We start from the raw sequence: 24,569 nt of genomic DNA on the forward strand, positions 1-24,569 counted from the left end.
TTATCTTTATAATGATCAGATAGGAATATTTAGATTAGAAATAAGTATCTTTCGGTTAATTTTCTGCTAAGTATAAAGCTAAAGTTTGTCAAACAGCATCTGACTAGCTGGTGCCCTGAACACTTCCACAGATTGACCTGAACTCTTGAATCAGTATTGGGTCACCATAAGTTGACAGGTGGCTTAAAAGTGTGGCTATACCCCCATACGCTTTTCTCCCTTCTTGCACTCATGTTCTTTCCATAACTAATGTTCTACAGCTCAATTGGATGAATTCTACCAGTATATTTATCATGATGGAGGCCCAACAGCTGCTCTGGTAAACTGTTATAACTTTTAGTGAATCGTACAGCTTCTTGAATGGAAAGTCTTTATGATCTATATCTAAATAGCCAATTGCAATTATAGGGTTATATGATATGGGGACAAATCAAGCATCTCAAAGAAACAGAGTAGAACAGGGGACAGTTACATAATTTTAGACTTCATAGCTGCTTGTCATAACCAGGAAATTTGTAGAGTTTTACATAAAGTCTTTTCTGTGTTGAATTATGACCTTGCTTTTATAAACTGTAGATAAGGTTCTATTCTCATTCAATTCTATAGCAGCTAATTATAAAAATAGTAACGATACTTTTATTATACTAAAGCAGTCTTTAAATTTCAAAAATGGGACTTAAATTAAACTGAAGTGCACTATGACAATTATGCACATGGAAGTGTATGTACTGTATAAGCAATGATGAATTTTAATTTTCAGCTGTCCCTCATGCCACAAACACATTTTTTAAAGGTTGGCATTTTTTATGATTTTTTTTCTTGGTAAAAGGAAGATGGATGGTAGGCCAATGAATTCTTCTGCTTTGAAACTGTTTTGACATTCTTTGTATATTTGTAAATATCAAAGGACAAAACAGCAATTTCATTGCATTAATATTAATAATCATTTATCTGTCACGAAAACATTTAAATATCACTTGACATTTGCAGAAAAAGATTACTGTTTAATTTGCTACAAACAGATGATTCTGTATTTGTTAAAATGAAATAACAGGAAAAGGCTAGTCTCTTGAAAATAGCCTAATCGAAAGAGAAGGCCAAAATACCATGGTATCTTTCAAAATGTCAATATTTTAAAGTAATCAGGAACTTTTTTTCTGAGGGGAGGCTGAGAAAATTACCATGATGGCAACTAGCAACATGATAGTATTAAACAAAACAGGATTTAAATGGCAAAGATATGGACAAAGTGTGATCCAAAGAAAATCAGCTCTTGTACTTCAATTGGAAATCTAAGAGATAAGTCAAACTTGTGAAGGAGCCCAACTTTATGATCACACGATTAATTCCCTAGTAACATGCAGCTGCTTCGAAAAGACTAGAAAAATCTCACTGATGCTAGAAAAACCCTTTTCTCTTCAGGGAAATTAATAATATCAAATATTTTTCCATCCCTAGCCTATGCTCAGTGCCTTTCCTCCAGGGTGGCTTCCCATGGACATGTACCTCTTCTCTTCTTAAATGGCCACCACCTGATTTTTATTTTATTTTATTTCATTTTTGCTCAGGCAAAAGGCAAGTGGGGCAACTGCTGTTCAGTGGTTTACTCAGGAGTAAAGGGATCAACCAACCACACACACACATTTTTTCATTTTCCCCCCTCTTTACTGCAATTACATAATAAAAGTAATTCTAACAGTCTAGGCAACATGGAAACAGTACAGTTTAGCTATCCTGCGGAACAATGAGCATTTTAATAAGATTTCACGTATTGTTATTTTGTCAAGCTACGACTCGGTACACACATATGAAGACGGTATTATAGGAAGAAATTGTTTAGCCAATAGCCAGTTTGGCAGAGGTGAGAACCAAAGAGAAGGTACAGCATTTTCTGTGTGCCTTTGGTATATTTTAAGTCAGGACACATCAGAATGTTGTTGTTGTTATTATTATTTTAAAAAGAGAATGCCATGTACTACATAATTGTGGGTGAAAGAAAAATTTAGCTGGATGACTAGGGACTTTTAAAATGCAATAAACTCAGAACATTCTTAAAGCCTAACTGTTGTGGAAAGTGTGAAGAAAATAATAATAATAATAATAATAATAATAATAATTATTATTATTATTATTTAATGTTCTCATGGAGATTATTGCTACAGCCAATATAACATTAAAATGACCACCTTGCTAAATCAGTAGATTGGTTTGATTATGAGGTAGAAAAGACACAATGGTCCAGCGCAGTTGGGCTTTAGGGCGGGACATGGTACAGAGACAGCCTTGGTCGCCTTAATGGATGATTTTCGCTAGGAACTAGACAGGAGGAGTGTGTCCCTGTTGGTTCTGTTGGACCTCTCATTGGCCTTTGATACCATTGACCACGGTATCCTTCTGGGACATTTTGCAGAAATGGGTCTTGGAGGTACTGTTTTTCAGTGGCTCCAGTCCTATCTGGAAGGTCGCTCCCAGAAGATGTTGTTAGGGGACACCTGCTCGGGCCCACAGCAATTGTTCTGTGGGGTCCCACAGGGCTCAGTACTGTCCCCTATGTTGTTCAACATATACATGAAGCTGTTGGGAGAGATCATCCCGCTCTGTCACTCCTTCCCACCTGCTTCTAAGGAGGCTGTCCAGGTCCTGAACCGGTGCTTGGCAGCTGTAATGGACTGGATGGGAGCGAACAAATTGAAACTAAATCCAGACAAGACAGAGATTCTTCTGGTCAGTTGGAGGGCCGAACAGGGTATAGGATTACAGGCTGTGCTTGATGGGGTTACACTCCTCCTGAAGGTGCAGGTTCACAGTTTTGGAGTGATCCTGGACTCATAGTTGAGCCTGGAATCCCAGGTCTCAGCGGTGGCCAGGGGAGCTTTCGCACAATTAAAAATTGTTCGCCAACTGCACCCATATCTTGGGAGGTTGAACTTGGTCATGGCAGTCCACACTTTGGTTACATCCCAAATAGATTACTGCAACACACTCTGAAAATTGTTCAGATGAGAGACAGGGCCTTCTCTGTGTTGGCCCCTCGGCTATGGAATTCCCTCCCAAACAAAATCAGATCTGCTCCATCACTCCTGTCCTTCGGGAAAAAAGTGAAATCCTGGCTGTGGGATCAGGCCTTCACAGATTAGACTGACTTTCTGCCAAAGTTTCGGTTTTAATGAACTATGATGGACTATTTTTAGGATGATGACTGAAATCGGTGATTTGTTTTAATGTTTTTATAATGTTTTATTATAATATGTATATTTAAATGGTTTTTTGTTGTGGGCACCATGCTGTGCTGGTTGTTAGCCACCCTTAGTCCCTCCACAGAGGTTGAGATAGGATGGGATACAAATATCATAAATAAATAATAAATAAATAAATGGGTATGAAGCAGAACTTAACAGCCTATTAAAGAAGCCAAAGCATTATCTGGAGAATGACACTATATAGAGGTGTTACAGTGCTAATGTGAAAAGCTTCTAAAACCCGATGAAGGTAGAGTTTGTTTTTAAAAGAGAAAAGATATAATGGGCTTTTCATTTTTTTTCATGTCAGAAGCGACTTAAGAAACTGCAAGTCGCTTCTGGTGTGAGAGAATTGGCCATCTGCAAGGATGTTGCCCAGGGGACGCCTGGATCTTTTTTGATGTTTTCCCATCTCTCATGTCCTCGCATGGAGCTGGAGCTGATAGAGGGTATATATAATGGGTATAAGACATACATGGAGAACTGGTGAAATATTGTATTCTGTGGGTACTCTACATTTATAGGAGGGACAGGAAAGAGCATACTTTGCTATTGTCATACTGTGCATCAAAACAGCAAGATGTGAAACAAAATGAAACTGAAAAAGGATCAAGCTTCATTTTGCAATGAATGTTTATGACAGGTAACAGGCCCTGTTCTGGAACTATGTAAGTTCCAGTTCCCTTTGTCAGGCTTCCTCACCTAAAGTTTATAGTAATGATTTTTTGTTAGTTTTATAAATGTGGAGTTTTAAAAAACCCTTCCTTGGTTTGTGTCAAGCCATTTTGTCTGCCCCTTTGTGAGCCATTTTAGATCAGAGACCACCAGGGAATCATGGAAGCAAGTGTCTGCAGTTGGTCCCAGTGAGATCCAGGCTTGGACAAGCCATTTCAAGACAATTTTATCAACCAATAATTAGTTAACCCATAATTTAGTAACGCTTTGGCCATTGGGCACTCCAAAGACCCTATACCAGAGATAGTGAGCAAGGAAAACTATCATATATTCTCCTCTGAAATCTTCCAGGACTGGCAGCTTCAGGAACAATCAGTTACCATTCAAATTTTAAGTATGGACTTTGTTGTTGGGAAATCAAGTTAGTGTCTGGGTGGAGGTAGACCCAAGACAGGTTAATCAATCATTAGCATTTTGTGAGAGCAATAGTGTGGACATTGATTCTGTGAGGTTCCTTGCTCAGACAGGAAGGCAATCCAGCATCCCCCAAACTAACAGGAACCATAACTAAAAGAACTTTTATTTACAAAACATTTATTACAAAATTTTACTAAACATAAAATCATAAAAATATATACATATTAAATATTAAAATATTAAATACAATATGTGCTTGTTATTTTTTCCTGTGTATGTAGACTTTTGGGATACCCTGTATCATCTCTCCCAATTGTGAGAATATTCATAGTGAGAAAACAAAACTTAATTTTGAAAATGTATTGCAGAATTTAGCCTTAAAATGTGGAAGCAGAGAAAAAAGAGAGTGCCTTGTACCTACATAATTGTGACTGAAAGAAAAAGTTATTTGGTCCATTTTAAGCTGTAATAAACTCTAAACATTATTGAAGCCTCTTTCAAGGTTGTGGTGAAGGTGAAGAAGTATCTGCATTTCCAGAAAGGGCTTTGTCACAATGCGCTGCTGTCTAAAACCAGTTAATCTTATTGAAATTTCCCCCATACTTCTGTTGTCTAGAACTTCATTCAATTGCTTGTAATAAGTTTATATGTATTTTTACACTTACAAAACAAACAAAACAAAACAAAATGGAAATGTATATAATGTACCATGAAGAAAAAAATTGACAGGGAAAAATGCATTTCTACAGGTCTGCTTTCAGATTGTTTTTATTTAAGGGTTTTATATAACTTGCATCGGCAAAGGCATTACTGATTTCCTGTTTGTTCCTTCTTGATCATATTTTTATGTTGAGATGAAAAATAGTACTTCAGCGCCTGGCAATATATTAACAAAAAAAGAGGATTACTTTCTGTATTTTTTGGAAATAATACCTGAGATTGCCTTGGCTTTTTCTTTATATTGAAGAAAGGATTTATGAGAGGTTTTAGTTAAGGTTTAATTCTTTTCATCTTTCTGTTGGCCATGCTGCTCACTTTTCTCTATTTAGTCAAGCCAGAATTATATTTGTACAAGCAAGGCACACAATATCCGAGTGTTCGAGGTGCAAACGGGGGCACCTGACCTTTTGTTATTAATCTGTGACAGGTGCAGACTATTTTCTTCCAAATGGTGTTCATTTGCGTGTGCAAATGCATCCCCTGAAATTTATATTCTGTATAGCCACCCCGGGGGAATTGATCGCAGTCATGAATAGTGTAATGGACAGCTGAGAGAGATAATTACTGATATTTCAACACATTCATGCCTGGAAGTTGGTCTTTTGAGCACACTTCTGTTTTCACTGCTTGTTAGGGAGGCTGAAGTTAGTTATTCATTTCTGGACCAAAAAAAAAGTGCCTGCAAAAGTTCATGTGTAAAGAACAGCACATTGTTACAAATTAGTTTCCTTTACCATTTCTGGCAAACTCATTACAAAGTAATCGTGGCCTGTGTTGAAGTGCACTTCCTCTGGGACCAATAACGGTAAATAAGCAGGGCTGCAAGCTGGCTGATAAGTTGTTGTTCTGAAGATAACAGTCCTTTTTAGCAGTCTGTTTGACCTTTTCCTTTATATTGCCTGAGGCTTGTCTAAGACCCTCAAGGTCTATTTTTCATCTTACAATTCTCTGTAGAGAAGCACAATGTGTGGTTTAAGAAGATTTTAGGATTGCTTAACATATCTGTGTTTTCTTGCATTTTTATGATAATTGTTGGTATATTTAAAAATACAGCTAGCATTGACTCAAACAGGATTTATTTTTTCTTGAAATGCAGTCTTTTCCAGGAAGAACTATGTTTTAATACTTTATGAACTCTGAAGCTCCTAGCATAAGTTAAATAAAATGATCATAATATTTTGCTTTTTAATATCATCTATCTGCAGACAGTCATTTTAAAAGTAGTTTATGATATTTATATTTTGAAAATGGTATATGACATAACTGTTAGGCTTGTGCAATTTGGCTGGAGGGCGATCCAGTTTTGACATCCAAATTTCTTTGGGCGCCCAGATCCTTTTTTGGGAGCCTCCCAAAATTTGTATAATGGAAATATCTATTTTTGGCTAGACAGTCTAGCCCAGTGATTCCCAAAGTGGGTGTTACCGCCCCCTGTGGGTGCTGCAGCGATCCGGGGGGGGGGGGGGGGACGACGACGACAGTAATGGCCACAGGTGCATTTGGGGGTGATGAATAACTGTAAGGGGGCAGTGAAAGCATAAAAGAAAGAAGAGAAGATTTAGAAAAATTGATTTCCAGGGGGTAGGCCAAATAAGTTTGGGAACCACAGGTCTAGCCAAAAGATCTGGGAAGATCTGGCCAATAGGCGGCAATGGGGAACTTACAAGGCTCCCCTTTCCCTGGGATCTTTTCCTTTCTTCCTTTCAAGGGAGTCTGGGTCCCAGCAACGGGGTTAAGAAAGTAGTGCGTAAGACATATCACAGCGTTCGACTATTCAGATTGGCCCAACAGGCAGGGTTCATTTATGTGAACCCAAGAAGCATCTTCTTAGCAACTGTTCTAGTGCTATACAGTATATACCTTCATGAAGTATAAATATCCTGTAATGATCTATGATAAAGATTTTTTAAATAGAAGATATGGGTATCAGATGGCTTTTTATTGGCTATTATTTTTGAGATCATTGAATTGTTTTTGATCTTTTTATTCTAACTTTTTCTTCTTCAGTATTTTAGTGTTGGCTATCTTGACCCATATTTTTGGTGAAAATATAACATACAAACTTAATAACCAAATAATGTATCTCCACAATTTTGAAAAGCTAAAGCTGTGCATCATAAGCATAGCTTTAGTGTTATAAATTCCCATATAGCTTGAGGGGTTCATCGTTATGATAGATCCACATTTATTTTACCAATAATGTATGCTCTTGGAGGTAAGAAGCAGATCGGATTTTCCCATGCAATTTCATTCAGACTTCTGGTAGAATATTCTTCTAGCAAAAACATGGTCACATCAGAAAACTTTTCTGGAATCACATCACATTTGGTTATTTATTCTTTTTAGGTAACCTCGGGCGTGTCGATCATATTACTGAATTTGAATATGATCTCTTCATCAGACCTGACACATGTAATCAACGTTTTCGAGTCTGGTTCAACTTCACAGTTGAAAATGTGAAAGAATCTCAGGTCAGTATCATTTGAATAAAATGTTGTATAATAAAAAAAATGGTTTAAAATTCCTGTAAAAATGTTCAGATTGTCAAGACAATTTTGATCCTTATTGGATCTTCCATAATTACCTGTATTTATCTGAGTCTAATGCGCCATTGAATCTAGTGTGCACCTTAATTTTCAAAACCCTGAAACCTCAAAAAGTACTTACCATATTACGTGGATCTAATGCACACTCTAATTTTGGATAGGTAATTTAGTCAAAAAAGGTGAGCGTTAGATTTGAGTAAATATGCTATTATAGGGAAAACCTGTGGTAAAATGTTGTCACATAAAAGGATTGTAAACATTGAATGTTACAACAACATTCCAAAAAGAGAAAATGTTCACTCCATACCTAGGACCATGTAAGATACTTGAGAGGAAGGGATCCTGAACTAGGACTGTAACTAGTTTCATTCCTCGGAGCTATTGCTTGGCATGAACTGCTTCTAAACTCATTTCTGCTTTTGAGTTTTCTGTCTCGGTCCTGGTAGCTAGAAGGAAAAAGAAATTTCTTTCTGACTCTTCTTCAGAATCATGTCTTTCACCAATTTTGGATGCTTTCAACATCATCTTATGTTTCACTTTTTATTTTCATGTTTGTGTCTCTGAAGCCTTTCATTTTGCATTGACTGTCTCATAACTATGGCATACTTACATTCACACAGGAACAAAGCAACTGATGTGTTGCTGAGCACAAATTGAATGTCACATAAAACCCGTATGCATGTTAGTAGATGTATTTATTTTATTTTAAATAAATACACAGTCAATACATGAATTTACCCAAGTATTCAGATGGAAGCTTGCAAATGACATAAAATATTTGAAAAACCTTAACAGAAAAGATAACTGGATCAAACCCATGTAACAATTGAGCAATATTTCCTGAGCTCTCATTCAGTGCTACCCAATTATAAGAGTGGGTTGATGATACTGGAAGTAGAGCAGATGGGACATGGAGAAAGAGAACAACTTTCTTTGAAGTGCACAAGAGTCAAATCATTAATTGAAGTAAAAGCAAGAAACATGTTTTCATTTACACAGACTTCCCAGGGAATTATAAATTGTAAGAAGTTATATGTTTTTGTTTATAAAAAAGTTCAAACTCTTCTGAGAGTTGAAAGCAAAATATTTATGTGAGCTATTGCTATCAGGTTTCTGGAGTACAACTTTTCTGATGTCTTACAAGATGTATGCCTGCTGTCCGTGCAATACCTTAGAGCTTTTGCTGCTGAACTAGAAAGGTCATAGACTATGAAATGTGAGGCTGTTGAGTATTGCTTTCTGATAGACTGAAACAGCCAAGAGTAGTCTTCATTTCTTACATGTTGTTGCTGTTGCTGTTGTTGTCGTTGTTGCATGCCAAAGCAGGGATTCAAACAATGACCTTCAGATTCATAGTCCAATGCTCAAAAAATGAAATCATACTGATTTTCTACTTAATATGCATCTTAGTTTTGAAAGTCATGATGTCAAAATCTTATGTCCCCCATCCTACCATATAACCAAAATATCATTTTAGTTAATGGAAAAATAATCCACATGCCATTGTCTGATTATGGTGTGCTATAGATGATTGGTGCTCTTCTCCTGTTTTCTAGCTTAGTAAACAATGATCAAATTATAGAAGCACAAAATGAATGGGAATCTGTTTCATTGAGCACAGAGATTGTGTGAAGAGATACGTATATTTACAGAGTTCACAGGATATTTGTTTTCATAGTTGTGTACATGAAGAAGAATGGGTTCACTATCAACTTTGACTTGTGAGGCCTATTTTTATAATGCGCCTTCCTATAATCTCACTTTTTCATCTCTCAAATATCCGTTAAAATGAGTCCTACATGAATGTAATCAAAGCTTAACAATATCTCAGGCTGGATACACCAGACGTTTCAACCAGGGTGTGCTAAATAAGTGTTACAAATCATTGTAGCAATATATAAAGTGATGTCTTTTATGTTTATTAAATTGAGTAATTGAAGCAAATAAGTTTTAAAGTATCTTTACTGGATATATTACAAAGTAGTTTTGAATTATTTATATCTGCCACAATCTTGTAAATTTCTAATCCTGGATTAAGATCTACTCCGAAATAAGCAATTAAAGATGTCCTGTTTTTCACTGAGAATATCTTTAGTGATGTTAAGTTTCAGTTCTGTTTTAAGCTATTGTTAACTGCCCTCAAGTTGACTTCGACTTATGACCTTGTGAATTCTTGACTTCATTCAGTGTATCAACTGCCTTACTCAGGTCTTCTAGACCAGGTATGGGCAAACAGTTATAAGGAATTGTGAGAGCTGAAATCCAAAATACCTGGAGGGCTGAAGTTTGCACATGCCTGTTCTAGACTCAGGACCATGGCTTCCTTGATTAAGTATATACACCTGAAATGTGGTCTTTTTTCTTATTGCTTTCCACTTTATCAAATATTGTCTTTTTTAATGAGCCATGTCTTCTCATGATATATCCAAGTTTTTATAGTCTCAGTTTAGTAATCTTGCCTTCTAGGGAGTGTTCAGACTTGATTTGCTCTACGACCTATCGTATTTATTTGTCTTTTTAACAGGTCACAATATCTACAGATCTCTTCTCTAGCACATTTCAAATCCATTGATGTTCTTCCTTTCAGTTTTCTTCACTGTCCAGCTTTTACAACTATACAGAGAAATTGAAAATATGACGCCATAGATGATCATAACTTTACCATTCAGCCATATATCTTTAACACTTAAGGATCTTGTCTACTACCTTTATCTTCCTTTCCAAATCCGGGTCTTCTAATTTCTTGACTGCATTCTCTATTTCAATTAATTGCGAAGTCAAGTATGGAAAATCCTCAACTATTTTAAGTTTTGATAGTCTCAATTTAGTAATGTTTTTAATGTCCACTGTAAAGCTGTTTAAATCACCTGTGGTCATTACTTTTGTTTTCTGCATGTAAACTGGCCTTTGCACTTTTTCCCCTTGACTTTCTTCAAATAATTGTTCCAAGCCTTTGCTATTTTCCTTTAGTAGTATGGTGCCATGTGCATATCTCCAGTTGTTGAAATTCCTTCCTCCAGTTTTCACACATCGTTCTTCAGAATGTAATCCTGATTTATGTAGGATACATTCAACATACAATTGAAACAGACAGGATGGTAAAATGCAGCCTTGCCTGCCAATTGTAAATTGTTTCTCCGTATTCTGTCCTAACAGTAGCTTCTTGTCCTGAATGCAGGTTATATGCATATAGCACACCAATTTAAGATCCCTGTGATGGATAAAAAGCTTCAGTGGATGTTGCTCCTATATATGAAAGAGTAGATTGATTTAACTATAGTCAGATTGATTTAGTAATTTTTAAGACTTTAACATTTAAATAACTAACTTACTGATTACTTTTCTAACTAATTTGATGAAGTCTGCAATCCTAAATGTAGTCAATTGAATTTAATTTGTCTAAGGCATTTAAAACCAAAATGATTGGCCCCTACTATACTTAAGAACTGATAATTGTTTACCAAACATATGATAATGCAATTTCTGAATCACCATAAAGCCCTCATGATATCACTTCAACCACTACAGGCCAGTGGGCCATGGAAACAAAAACGGGGGCCATAGTAACGAAATAAGAACTGCTGGGATTGTTAAAAACTTAGAGTATCCTTAGACATTCTCTTACAAGGAACCTGAAAGGAATATTGCTGTAGAATGGGATGGCAGCCTATAAGAGGAAAGGCCTTTTTCATGTTCTATTACTTTGAGTATCTAGAAAAAGAGCCCCCCCCCTTTAACTCTACTCTGTTATTACCTAGTCAAAAGGTAATAACCCACCCCCAAAATAGTAATTGCCAATCCTAGAGGCTCAAACTCATGAAAAGCCCTCTGCCAAAACCATGAAAATTAATTGAATTTTCTTTCATTTCTGTTTTGGCTATAAAATAGCCTATTTTCAGGGTGGTGAAGACTGCCATTAAATACTGCCCCCGTGACATCTGTAGTTGCCTAGTTCTACTGCAAATTGCAGAGGTTGGCTTGTGCAAGTAGAAATTTATATGGGAGAATGGATACAACTTCACTATGTACAAGACAAAGTACAAAGGAAGGACATATAACTCTGACATCAGATGTTTACACTGAAGCAATTTGTGATATTCTTTTAGCGCAGGAAACCCATTTTTGTTCATTAAACTGGTTTTTGTGTAACATTTTGTCTATTTTTCTCTGTACAATTATTCCTCCATAAAATTTTGAGACTTTGGAAAAATTTATGGAAAATTATGTTAAAATCTTGTTAACATTCTTTTCAGCACAATTTCCTGACTATTGGTGACCTGGTTTTTAGTCTGGAAATGCTTATGTACTTTCTATCTCCAAATCTTTTCACAGGGAAATGAAAATATGCAGAAATATCTAGTTCCAAGTCACCTGTTAATTTACGGTGACCCCATGGATTTCATAGCTTTTCTTTGGCAAGGGATACTTAGAAGTGATTTAATCAGTTCCTTCCTCTGAAATATAGCTTATATCACCTGGTATTTGTTGATTGTTTCCCAACCAAGTACTCTTCAGAGCAGACGTGCTTAATGTTAAAGATCAGGTAGAGTTGTGCATTTAGGGTATTATCTATTCACTGTAAATAGTTTTTCTCCTTGGGAAGTCTGCTTCTGAGATTAGGGTACTGATGATATGTAGGAACTTTGTATGCCCCTCACATTTTCACAGAGAATATTGCATACATTATTGTCTTAAAATAAACAACAACTTTGAAAACTTTGAAAACTCCTGTCTCTGCCTTTTTTTGGCTGTGTATGTTTTTGTATGTATATTTTTAGATTAAACTTTCAACTAAGAAATGTTTGAATAGACAGATTTGAACAGTGCTATTTAATGCTCAATAGTTAATGTTTAGTGAGTTTGTGAAGTACATCTGTTTTCAATATTCTATTATATATTCTACTTATTAGGATATAATTAGCATGAATGTGTGTGTGTGCATGTTTTCCAATTTCTTTATGACAACCCCATTGTAAAGGATCTCCGCCAATGGTAATGAAGCTGCCACCAAAGTGTAAAGAGACGCTACCAACTAGTGAGGAAGTGCCTAGGTTTAGGAGAGAGGAGCCGCTGATTTGTAAAAGGCTCTGGTATTAGAGGCTCTGTTTGTGTAGTGAGGTAATTTTGGTAGAGTGGGTGCACAGAACGTAAAATTAATGGAGATGAGGCAGTTTTAAAAACCAAAGAGAACAAGTTTATTTTTAAACAAAGCGTATGGTTGCAGTATGAAGATGTTAAGCTTGGCAAATACTTGATGGTTACATGTAACTTGGTTGCGATACAATTCAGGCTTTCGATGTTACCACTTATGAACTCTTGCTGTGGTGAAGCGCTTTATTAACCAGTGTTCCCTGCAGTGAATAGTCTCTCTGTTTGATCTATACTTGATCAAATCACAGATCTCCAGTCTTCCCCCGACTAGCGATCCTAACAAGCCTCTGTTAGTTCTTTCTAACTAAAGCAACTAACAAGGTTTTCCCCTTCAGCTTCCTAGCTGAAGAAATCTCTACTATTCACGAACACTAAAACCTGACTCTTCACTTCTTCACTCCTCAGAGTCTAAAAAACTGACTCTGCTGCTCTCTCAGAGACTTCCCCCTGACTGACTCTAACTGTCACTTTTTAAAACCTTTACTCTCTAAGCTCCTCCCACCTCCTCTTCTGCCTCGTTTCCATGGTAACACATTTCTCACAGCTAGGCCGCTCCAGCCTTAGGGCAACCAATGCAAACATAAATACAGTTATAAGCATATTATTATAAACACTTCTGTACACCTTCCCCCCGAGAAAAATTATTTTTGGACCATTCTCAATCCCGGAATGGCAAAAATAATTCCACATATTATCCAACAATATATACATACACACCATTTCTGAAAGGCAAACATATTATGGTTAAATACATTACAATTTATACATACATACAAACCTTTAACCTTACGAAATTCTAGATAAGGCGTCTGCAACTATGTTCCGTTTACCTGAAACATGTTTAATTTCAAATGTAAAATCCTGTAAACATAAACTCCATCTCAACAATTTGTTATTCGTACCTTTCACATTATCTAGCCATCTTAATGGAGCATGGTCCGTTTGTAAGGTAAACTTTCTCCCCCACAAATATGGTTTTAGTTTTTTAACTGACCAGATGATGGCATAGCATTCTTTTTCAATACACTCATTAATTCTCCCCGAGACCCTGTAGGGTGGAGATACTATAGGAGTCGCATCACCGGTGTTTATTTGATGCTGGACTCCCTGGACCTTCCCTGGCAAATCTGAAATTATGTCTTTATATTTACTCAAAACTTCCACAACCTCTCTTCACTGTGGTTGGGACAATTCTATGTTCATTTCTACTCGATCTAAATTTTTGTACTGTTCACGATCACCCTCCCAAAAAGAGAAGGGACCGGATTCTTCTTCCGAAACAACAAAACATACATTAGCAGACCTTCCAACATAAGGCTTTAACATGTTTACATGAACTCTTCTTTCTACATTGGAATGTTCATCATAAATATCATAGTTTATTTGGTTGTGCTTCCTGGTGATCTTCCAGGGTCCCGACCAATCCAATTGAAGTTTGTTGGTTTTGTTGGGAGATAAAAATAAAACTTCATCTCCGATGTTGAAGATCTTTGGTTTAGCAGTAGAATCATAATAGTCTTTTTGTCTCTGCTGAGCCGCAAGCAAATGTTCTTGTGCAATGTCCCTAGCCAGTTGCATTGTTGATTGAAGATCCTTTAAATACTCCGACACTGGAACTGGATCTGTTGCCGGACTTTCCTCCCAATATTCCTTTATCAGGTCTAATGGACCACGAGCCTTCCTTCCATATAGCAATTCAAATGGACTGTAGCCAGTACTGTCATGAGGGACGGTCCTGTAGGCGAATAACAGTTGTTGCAATTTGACGTCCCAGTCGTATGGCTTCCTTTGACTGTAAGACTTTATCATTTTGACTAAAGTCTTGTTCAGATTTTCAACTAGTCCATTTGTCTGTGGGTGATAAGCTGTTGAAGTCAGGTGTCTGATTCCACATAACTCAAGCAATTTCGACATAAGTCTGGAAGTAAATTGAGTTCCCAAATCCGAAACCAATTCTCTAGGATAACCAGTTCTTCCCCAAATGGATAACAGTGCATTTGCAATCGTTGTTGTCTCGATGTTAGTTAGAGCTACAGCCTCTGGATATCTTGTGGAGTAGTCAATCATGGTTAAAATGTATCTGTAACCACGTCTGCTTGGCTTACAAAGAGGACCCACTATGTCAATGCCCACTCTGTAAAATGGTTCTCCAATTATCGGCATAGGGATCATAGGAGCTTTAATTTTATCCCTTCCAATACTCAATCTTTGGCAGATATCACAAGACTGGCAAAACTCTTTGATCTTCTGGAACATGCCAGGCCAATAAAAGTTCTTAGTGATTCTCTTTGTGGTTTTCCTCACACCCAAATGTCCACCTTGAGGGTTTTCGTGTGCCACCCTCATCAGCTGTTCTCTAAAACTTTGAGGCACTACAATTTGATTACATGTCACTGATCCTTCTGTTGACTTCACATTTCTGGTTTCTCTATATAAGACACCATTCTTTAACACAAACTCGGAGGGCTGTCCTTTTGCCGATACTGTGGGGTTTTGAGCCAAAGCGAACAGAGGTTTTAGAGATTCATCGGCTCCTTGTTCCTGCCGAATTTCTCCAACTCCTCCCGTCTTCTTAACAAGCTCAGCAACCGTAGCGCTGGATTCCGGACTCTCATCCCCATCCTGTTGTATGGCAAAACACATGGCTTTTTGATCAGGGCTTTTGTTGTTATATTCTTCCTCTTCACACGTCATCCTCCAGTTTTCAATCTTCTTAGCCAGATCATTTCCAATTAAACATCTGTATGGTATGTCAGGACTGACTGCAAAATCCCACATACCCTTCCATCCTCCATATTCTATTGGCAAAGTCACCACTGCTGTTGGTATCGCAGGTCCCAAACCTTTTAATCTTATTTCAGAGGTAGGCCGCTGAAATTTCTGAGGTATTATTTTTGGATGTACTATACATACTTCGGAGCCTGTATCTCGAAGTCCTTTCATGTCTTTGTTGTCAATGGAAATGGATTCTAAGTAATCTTTAGATGGGTTGTTTGACAAGATGAACAAACATTGTTTCTCTTGAGGCTCTGATTCTGAACTCTCCTTTGACAAAGTATCTGGTTCTGCTTTTTGTGTTTCTTTTACTTTATTCACAAAGAGGGTTGTTTTCTCTTTTCTTAAAAGGGGACATTGATACTTTATATGGTCCCACTTTCCACACTGGAAGCACCTTCTTTTTCCCTCAGGAGCAGTTTGTCTTGTTACACTCTGCCTCCAGGTGGTGTTTTCTATGTCAGAACCTTTTTCTTGCTGTGGGCGCGTTTGTTGTTGGTAAAATGGCTGCCTGTTTGTTCTTTTATCACTTGGCAGATCTTCCCTTTTGAATCCTTCTTTTAGGGTTATTATTTGATCTACCATAACCGCTGCCTCTACTATAGTGGATGGTTTGCGATCCTGAATCACCCAGCGAATATCATAAGGCACTAATTGAAAAAATTGTTCCAACTTTAAAAGTTCTCTCAGCTGTTGGTAATCTTCCACCTCAGACGTCCTTAGCCAACTATCGAACAGTTGAGACAATTTAGAGGCCACCTGAACAAAACTTTGGGTTTTATCTCTCTTTAGGGTCCTGAACTTAAATCTGTAGAATTCAGGAGTTAATGGAAACTCTTGTAGAATTTGTTTCTTAAATAAATCATAATCTCCATAAGACCCCTCAGGCAAATCTCCATAAATCTGTAAAAGTCTTCCAGTTATCTGTGGCCTTAGATATATCATCCATTTTTCCTTAGCAACCCCAAAATCTCTACAACATCTCTCGAAAGAGATCAAAAATTTCTCTACATTGTCATCCTTGGTAAATTTAGGGAATCTCTTTATCAAATCTGGGGTATCCACTCCAGATCTCCCTTCCTGGATGTCACTGGATGTTTGAGACAAAGCCAATCTTTGCTTCTGCAGCTCAAATTCCATTCTCTTCAATTCTATCTCCTGTTCTCTCTCTTTCTGTCTTTCTTCAAATTCTCTTTATTTCGCCTCTCTCTCCATCTCCAATCGTTTCATCTCTAGTTTGTACTTATAAGCCATTTCTGACACAGGCCCTGGCTCCGTTTCCGCCTCAGAGCCCGAACTTCCTTCTTGGTCTCCCTCTGTTTCCTCAGCAAGCTTTCTCTGTCGCCTGGTAGCCATATTCCAATAACTTTTACCTCATAACTTATTCTTAAAATAGTCTTAAGGCACTTGATCAGTTGTTAAACGTATCCCGTCGTCTGCCACCAATATTGTAGAGGATCTCCGCCAATGGTAATGAAGCTGCCACCAAAGTGTAAAGAGACGCTACCAACTAGTGAGGAAGTGCCTAGGTTTAGGAGAGAGGAGCCGCTGATTTGTAAAAGGCTCTGGTATTAAAGGCTCTGTTTGTGTGGTGAGGTAATTTTGGTAGAGTGGGTGCACAGAACGTAAAATTAATGGAGATGAGGCAGTTTTAAAAACCAAAGAGAACAAGTTTATTTTTAAACAAAGCGTATGGTTGCAGTATGAAGATGTTAAGCTTGGCAAATACTTGATGGTTACATGTAACTTGGTTGCGATACAATTCAGGCTTTCGATGTTATCACTTATGAACTCTTGCTGTGGTGAAGCGCTTTATTAACCAGTGTTCCCTGCAGTGAATAGTCTCTCTGTTTGATCTATACTTGATCAAATCACAGATCTCCAGTCTTCCCCCGACTAGCGATCCTAACAAGCCTCTGTTAGTTCTTTCTAACTAAAGCAACTAACAAGGTTTTCCCCTTCAGCTTCCTAGCTGAAGAAATCTCTACTATTCACGAACACTAAAACCTGACTCTTCACTTCTTCACTCCTCAGAGTCTAAAAAACTGACTCTGCTGCTCTCTCAGAGACTTCCCCCTGACTGACTCTAACTGTCACTTTTTAAAACCTTTACTCTCTAAGCTCCTCCCACCTCCTCTTCTGCCTTGTTTCCATGGTAACACATTTCTCACAGCTAGGCCGCTCCAGCCTTAGGGCAACCAATGCAAACATAAATACAGTTATAAGCATATTATTATAAACACTTCTGTACACCCATGAATTTCATAGGGTTTCCTCGGTAAGTAAACCTCAGAGATAGTGTTGCCAGTTCTAGAGGTATATATTATTATGTACATTCAAATGCTTAATTTCCAATGTCTAAAAAAATCACACTTGTCAAATCACTGAAATTGACAGAAAGTATATTTTATATTTCTGATAGCAACACTGCATTCGTTGACTAGGATCTGAATAGCCAGGTGTGTTTAATTTCCTAGCATGATATATGTCAATCAGAATGTTAAACATGAATTTGAAATACTGTAAACAAAAAAGAAAACTATGTTGTGATCATTGTGGTATCAGTGATATGATACATTTAATTGTGTTTCCTTTAAATAACTTATTTGTATGTTTCAGCTTATTCTTATTTAGTACTGGTTTTGGATAAGTGACAATTGTCAGGAGAATCCCATTATGCAAAGAAGATTGTTAGTCAACCTACTACTGAAAAACCATAATTTCTCTTTCTTCCTTGTCACTGCTTACTGATTCTCTCATATTCTTCTATCTTTCCTCTCATATTTACTTCCTATAATCCTGACAGTTGGATGGAGTTCACAATTCTTTGTACAATTTGGAGTAGAAAGTCAAAATAGAAGATGGCACATGTCTGCTTTGTGGGATGTAAAGTGTGATATAAATACCAAATAACAACAGTAATCGACTTCAACTAGTAAAATTGAGGTCCAACTAGTGATGGACCTCAATTTTTCTGAATGACCTGAAAGTGGTAAGACAATAAATGGTAGATCTGCCCCCCCTTTTTTTCCTTCCCCTGTCTTCATGAAATTGAATTGTTGTTGAAGTTGTAGGTCTAAGCAGAGCAAGAGGTTGTAAAACAGGCAAGGCAGACTATATTCAAAAGCAATTGAATGGTTTAGTAAAGACTTAGACCACTTATTCAACCACTTCCTTAGTATGCCTTGACCTTTTCAGACCTCTAATTGATTAGTTATATTTGAACCTATATTTGTCACCCAAAGGGAAAAAAAATAATTGGGGCTGGATGTTTATTTATTTATTTATTTACTATATTTGTATACCACCCCTCTCAGCCTTCTGGCTACTCGAGGTGGTTTACAAGGCCAAATTCAATGCCATAAAACCACAAATACAATATAAAATGTTAACATCAATATAATCATAACAGCGACAATAAAACATAATTCAATAAATACGCATTAAAACATTGTCCAGTCCCATCATGTAGTTGTTCTGTTTCTTATGTCCGTTACTCAGTATTTGCAAATGCTTGCTCAAATAGCCATGTCTTAAGTTTTTTCCGAAATACTAGAAGCGAAGAAGCCGATCTGATCTCCCTAGGAAGGGCGTTCCATAGCCGAGGGGTCACCACTGAGAAGGCCCTGTCTCTCGTTCCCGCCAGCCGTGCTTGTGACAATGGCAGGACCGAGAGCAGGGCCTCTCCAGACGATCTTAAAGTCCTCGATGGTTCATAAGGGGAGATGCATTCGGACAGTAAATTGGGCCAGAACCATTTAGGGCTTTATAGGCCAAAGCCAGCACTTTGAATTGTGCCCGGTAGCAAACAGGCAGGCATTGAAGCAGGCACAACAGAGGAGTTGTATGCTCCCTGAAAGCCGCTGCTGTTAGCAACCTGGCTGCCGTCCGTTGGACCAGTTGAAGCTTCCAGACAGTCTTCAAAGGCAACCCCACGTAGAGTGTGTTGTAGTAGTCTATACGGGATGTAACAAGAGCGTGGACTACTGTGGCCAAGTCAGACTTCCCAAGGTATGGGTGCAGCTGGCTCACAAGCTTTAACTGTGCGAATGCTCCCCTGGTCACTGCCGAGACCTGAGGTTCCAGGCTTAGCGATGAGTCCAGATCACACCCAAGCTGCGAACCTGTGTCTTCAGGGGAGTGTAACCCCATCCAACACAGGTTGTAACCCTATGCCCTGTTCGGCCTTATGACTGACCAGGAGTGCCTCTGTCTTGTCTGGATTCAGTTTCAATTTGTTCACCCTCATCCAGACCACCACAGAGGCAAAGCACCAATTCAGGACCTGAACAGCCTTCTTAGTAACAGGTGGGAAGGAGTGACAGAGTAGGACATCATCTGCGTACAGATGACACCGCACTCCGAAACTCTGGATGATCTCCCCCAGCAGCTTCATGTATATGTTAAACAACATGGGAGACAGTATTGAACCCTGAGGAACCTGACAAGACAATGGTTGTGGGGCTGAACAGGTGTCTCTCAATAACACCATCTGGGTACGACCCTCCAGAAAGGACTGGAGCCACCATAAGACAGTGCCTCCAAGGCCCATTCCGGCAAGGTGTCCCAGAAGGATACCATGGTCGATGGTATCGAAGGCCGCTGAGAGGTCCAGCAGAACCAACAGGGACCAACAGGTCACCACACGTTCCAGGACCTTGCCCAAAAAGGGGAGATTGGAAACAGGCCGATAGATGATGTTCACATTTCTGAGATGATACTCTACTCTCTAGAAATATTTATGTGTTGATACTAGTTGTAATAACTATGTTACTTGTTTATAATTGAAAACTGAACATGTATTTTAGATAGATAAGTCTATAGATTATTATTATAACCTTTTTTTACCCCACCACCATCTCCTCAAAGGGACTCAGGGTGGTACATAAAATAAAAACAATTACATAGATATCAAAGTGATAAAAACATGAGTAGACATCCATAAAATATCACATAATAAAATTAAAATTCCATAGACCAACTGTTTTTATTTATGTTTGTTACATTTTCCTTGTGTCGCCCTGTTTTGTTTTGTTTTTGTTTTTTTGCCTGCCTTATTACAAACTTCCATAGAGCAATTTTTCAGGACAGAAATGATAGACTTCATTGTTTTTACATGCATGGTTCCCATTATAGGATGCATAGTAATCATTTTAGAAGGCTGGTAGAAATCCATCCTCACATTCCAAGGAATAGGCCAATTACTCAGAAATCTCCTGATTTAGGCATTATCCAAATGAAGTTATGAATTAGATATAGGCAGGGGCGGCTCGTCCATTACGCGAAGTAAGCGGTCACAGAACACTTTTTTTTTGCCAGGGGCGCAGAGGCGCCTCTGTAAATGCCCCTTGACCACCACTTGAGGAGCGCCCCCTCAGCTCACAACAGCCTTAGCAGTCCGGGGGGAGCCTCGGCTTTCTTGCCTCGCTGTCGGGCAATCCTCTTCCCAAAGGGGCCGGGCCCTTGAGCCTCGCCTGGCCCCTCTCGTTCCTGCTCCACCCGGCCACCGGGTGTGCGAGCAGAGCCGGCGCTCAATCGTTCTCCGCGTTCAATCCCTTCCCCATGGCCGGCTCCCCCCGGCGCTCCACCCGCCTCCTCTCCTCTCCCCAATCCGCGGGTGGGCCAAGGGGCGGAGCCGCTGTGCCTGGTCCTCTTCGGTTCCGGAGGCGTGTCTGAAGACCCCAGCGTGCGCATTAAAAGCCGCCTCTTCTCCTGACTTTCTCCTCAGCCATTGGGACCAAGAGAGAGAGAGAGAGAGAGAGAGAGAGCCCCTCCGGCTGGAGGTATCTCCCACCTCCGCTCCCTCCTTTGTTTTTGCGCCTACCTTCAGGAAAGGTGGGCATCTCCACCTCTCTCTCTCTCTCTCTCTCTCTCTCTTGGTCCCAATGGCTGAGGAGAAAGTCAGGAGAAGAGGTGACTTTTGGTGCACACGCCGGGATCTTCAGGCACGCCTCCGGATCCAAAGCGGGCCAGGCAAGGGAGCAAGTGCGGCAAGTGTAGTTACTGGGATGTATAGTTCACCTACAATCAAAAGAGCATTCTGAACTCCACCAATGATGGAATTGAACCAAATATGGCACACAGAACTCCCTCGATGAACAGAAAATATATATCAAAGATTGGTTGGGGGGGGGGGGCACCAAAATACTGTTTGCTTACCGTTGAAAATTACCTAGGGCCGCCTCTGGATATAGGGGAATGAATAAACAATACAAAGTCAAGGTTCTATAAGTGTCATAAAGGTAAAACTAGGTAACGAAATTGGAAAGGTTTAGAGCAATAAAATTAGTATTTGGTGAGCAAAGTTATCATTAGTGTATTAATGTTTGTCAGTGAGATATCTGACCTATAATTTTGAACCACAGATTAATGTACCTTGATAAAATAAGCTTCCTTACAAACTGAGGAACTGCCTGAAATATTTTCATTCTATTTTAGAACTATAATATGCTTACTGAAGCAGAGCTCATTATTGTAAGCAGATGGCAGCTGTTGGTGTGGCTTAAGACAGAAACTTTTAAAGGTTTTGGTTTTTAAGTTATAAAGCATTTCTCTTTAGGGTACAGGGAATCTGTGTTTGAAGATGCAAAAAGGGCCAAGAGTTCTGCTTTTCAGCAACCTTCACCGATTTACTCTGTATTTGTGCAGGTGTCTTGGACGTTGAGTGACTGTGATATAAGAAGAAAGAGATGCTGCTATATATCTGCCATTTTGCCTCCTGAATAGTTATTGGAGAGATACTCTATTGAAATGCTCTCACAGTGACATTTTTGGAGTAGTATCTTGGTCTGTAATTTTTTGTACTAAATGTAATTTAATAGGGAATCTTTTCCTGTACCACAGAAGGGATTAGCACTGGGAAGTTGTACCCACACAGCCAGATTTGACTGTTGAGATCTTCAGTTGCTTAACCCTGCATTATAACTTTACCCCCTGGTGGCGCAGTGGGTTAAACCATTGAGCTGCTGAACTTGCTGACCAACAGGTTGGTGGTTCGAATCCATGGAGCAGAGTGACCTCCCGCTGTTAGGTCCAGCTTCTGTCAATCTAGCAGTTTGAAAACATGCGAATGTGAGTAGATAAAAGGGACCGCCTTAGTGGGAAAGTAACGGTCCTCCATGCAGTCATGCTGGCCACATGAACTTGGAGGTGTCTACGAACATCACCAGCTCTTTGTCTTAGAAATGGAGATGAGCACCAGTCCCCAGAATTGGACATGATTAGATTTGATGTCAGGGGAAACGTTTACCTTTTATAACTTCACCAAAAATTGTAACATGTTCAAGAATTAGCTTGTATATTTCACACTTGGCCCTATTTTAAATTGATATCTCATTGCCTCTATTTTAGAAGGGATATCTCTTATTACGTTTGTCAGCTCAAAATATAATTATACATTATAATGGATTACTCTTAACAATTCTGTCAAAAAAGACAATAGCAGATACTTCTCTCATTTTCATTTCAAAATAGAACGGAAATGTCTTTTAATCCTGTATTTTGCAAAGTGAATGAATGAGTCACAAGTGCATCTACATTTGTCAAAATCTCAGAAGCAAGCAATGATAAACATGAGCAAATCTGCAAATCTACACCCATCACATTATCATTTTTGTTAGTTCCTTCTTCCCTGAAAACTAATTCTGTGGAAAGGATCAGGAGGTTAGAGACTTGATAGCATCTGTATAAAGCTACATTTCATAAGGTCTCTGCAGAAATTTGTGATGAGTTAAGAGTCTATTTATTAAAGCCCTTCTGAGGCATCAAGAGCACTGATGCTGCATTTTATTAGTAGTAAATGTTACTGTTGGAATACTGTAGATCTTTGAAAAGTTTATTGCAATTGTCATATTTTTAGAAACATAGTTCAGAACTAAATTTCACTGCTGTACTGGTTAACTACAGGTACATATCCATTTGTTTAACACTTTTGATACAACACAATTAAGAAGAAATCTTTAATGTTTTTTAGTTTTTACAAGAAAAATTAATTTGAAATTAAGTTTGACTAAATTTATATATGATTATTAAATGAATTATGTATTTTCTGTTAAAGTATAATTCTGAAAAAAGCAATTAGTAGCATTGAAAAGTATAAATAATATATCTGAAAACATTTCCCTTTACTTCATGGGAGTCCATTTATGAGAAACACTTGTACAGCCATTCTTATAACATGAGGATATACTTGTAAATTCCATCTTGTTTTGAAATGCAAGGTAAATTATGAATTAGTTCTGAAAAGATTTCCAAATAGACCTGCTGTTAATTTTTGAAGGTGGGCAAAAACTCGCAGGATTAATAAGAGCATGTTAAAAAATTACTTGTTATATTATTTTTAAAATATTACTTTTCTGGTAAACTGTTGTAAGGGCAGTCCCTAAGTTAGGAACAAGATAAGTTCTGTAGATTTGTTCTAAGTTTAATTTGTTTGAAAGTTGGAACAAGTACATTTTTTAAGTGCAATGTCATGTGTGTGTGTGTGTGTGTATGTGTGTGAGAGCTTTGAACAGCATAGAAAAGAATTAACACTCCTGTGATGATTGTTTTGCTGTCTGTGCCCCTGTTCAGGAGATTTAACCTTACTTTTTGTCCCTGTTATAATTGGTTTTTGAAAAATGTGGCTTGTGGAAACAAGGACTGAGGATAAAGCTTAAGTGGAGACACCTTTTCCCAGTGATAACCCTTCCAGGAGTGAATTTCCCTTCCAAGGGATAGGTTTTTCTAACTTCCTGTTGTCTCACCCCTGTTTTGAACTATGAGCCATTTGTAAGTCAGATGTTTGTAACTTGGAGACTGCCTATATATCCCCCAGCATTTGATTCTGAAATCCTTGACATTTCCTTCCATTGTTCTTAACTATGAACTGATTGTGGCTATGAATGAATCACTAGCCAGGATCCAAAACCAAGGATGAAATTAAAGAAGTGTGAGGGTTACAGGGTTACCAACCACACATTTCTGATTTTCATCTTGCATTTTCAAAATTATACCTAATATTTACATTAACAAAAGCTTAATCTTGTTTGTAATAGAGATTATTGCC

General features: G+C 38.2%; 1 protein-coding gene across 2 annotated transcripts in view; it reads left to right on the forward strand.

Annotated features, from left to right (window-relative positions):
• Positions 1–24,569, forward strand: part of BEND5 (BEN domain containing 5) — a 995,828-nt gene that overhangs the window by 26,705 nt on the left and 944,554 nt on the right. For both annotated transcript variants that reach the window (XM_067467888.1, XM_060773472.2), the window contains exon 3: positions 7,398–7,522. In XM_067467888.1, coding sequence (XP_067323989.1) covers positions 7,398–7,522 — 125 coding nt within the window. The remainder of the gene's footprint in view (positions 1–7,397; positions 7,523–24,569) is intronic.

The sequence above is a fragment of the Anolis sagrei genome, chromosome 4 (genome assembly GCF_037176765.1).
Source record: "Anolis sagrei isolate rAnoSag1 chromosome 4, rAnoSag1.mat, whole genome shotgun sequence".
NCBI lineage: Eukaryota > Metazoa > Chordata > Lepidosauria > Squamata > Dactyloidae > Anolis > Anolis sagrei.